The sequence below is a fragment of the Nematolebias whitei genome, chromosome 9 (genome assembly GCF_014905685.2).
Source record: "Nematolebias whitei isolate Nwh7 chromosome 9, NemWhi1, whole genome shotgun sequence".
In the NCBI taxonomy this organism is placed as follows: Eukaryota; Metazoa; Chordata; class Actinopteri; order Cyprinodontiformes; family Rivulidae; genus Nematolebias; species Nematolebias whitei.
Genome location: NC_056506.1, coordinates 52,121,040 through 52,121,738, shown reverse-complemented (window position 1 = coordinate 52,121,738; position 699 = coordinate 52,121,040). Strand labels below are relative to the sequence as shown.

Genomic DNA, 699 nt, shown 5'->3' with positions numbered 1-699 from the left:
CCAGGGGATTCACTCCTCATCCAGGGGTTCCACACCTCATCCAGGGGTTCCACATCTCAACCAGAGGTTCCACACCTCATCCAGGGGTTCCACCCCTCATCCAGGGGTTCCTTTTCACCATTTTGTGAAAAGCTTTTTTGTAATTATGACTGTCGAGGGATTTTAGTTACTTATTCTTATAATACACCTTTACACCTCTGTGGTTTCAGGAGAGGAAGAGGATGGTGAAAGAAGCTCAGAGAGAGAAGAGGAAGACTAAAGTACCCAAACATGTGAAGAAGAGGAAGGAAAAGGTGGTAAAGATGAAAAAGGGGCAGTGAATTTCAGTCTCTTAGGTTCATAGGTCACAGATTAGGCAGCCAATCACAGATCAGATCTTTCAGTCAGCCTCATCGCCACGGTAACGGCGGATTCTGGTTCCAACCTTAACAATTGGTCTGATTTTCTTCTGTGAATAAAGTTTCTGAACATTATTTACCTTTCTTAGTTTTGTTTTTTTTCCCCTGGGGTCCGAAGATAATGAAACGTTTTTGACCCTCAGAGCCACCATACAAAAATCTTCATCTTCATCATCACTTTGATTCTCCTTGTTTCTCAACCTTCTCTTGGAAACGGACCGATTCTGATCCATGTCAGCATCCGTTCAGCTTATTTTAGTTTATTTCTGTAGCTTCAAATCCCAACAGAGGTCATCTCAGG

The 699-nt window shown here is 42.9% G+C and overlaps 1 protein-coding gene across 1 annotated transcript in view; it reads left to right on the top strand.

Moving 5' to 3' along the window:
- The window catches only part of LOC119414350 (serine/threonine-protein kinase RIO1), a 59,097-nt gene extending 58,624 nt beyond the window's left edge, over positions 1 to 473 (top strand). The window contains exon 11 of the mRNA XM_037681442.1: positions 210 to 473. Coding sequence (XP_037537370.1) covers positions 210 to 320 — 111 coding nt within the window. The 3' untranslated portion in view covers positions 321 to 473. The remainder of the gene's footprint in view (positions 1 to 209) is intronic.
- The last annotated feature ends 226 nt before the right edge of the window (positions 474 to 699 follow it).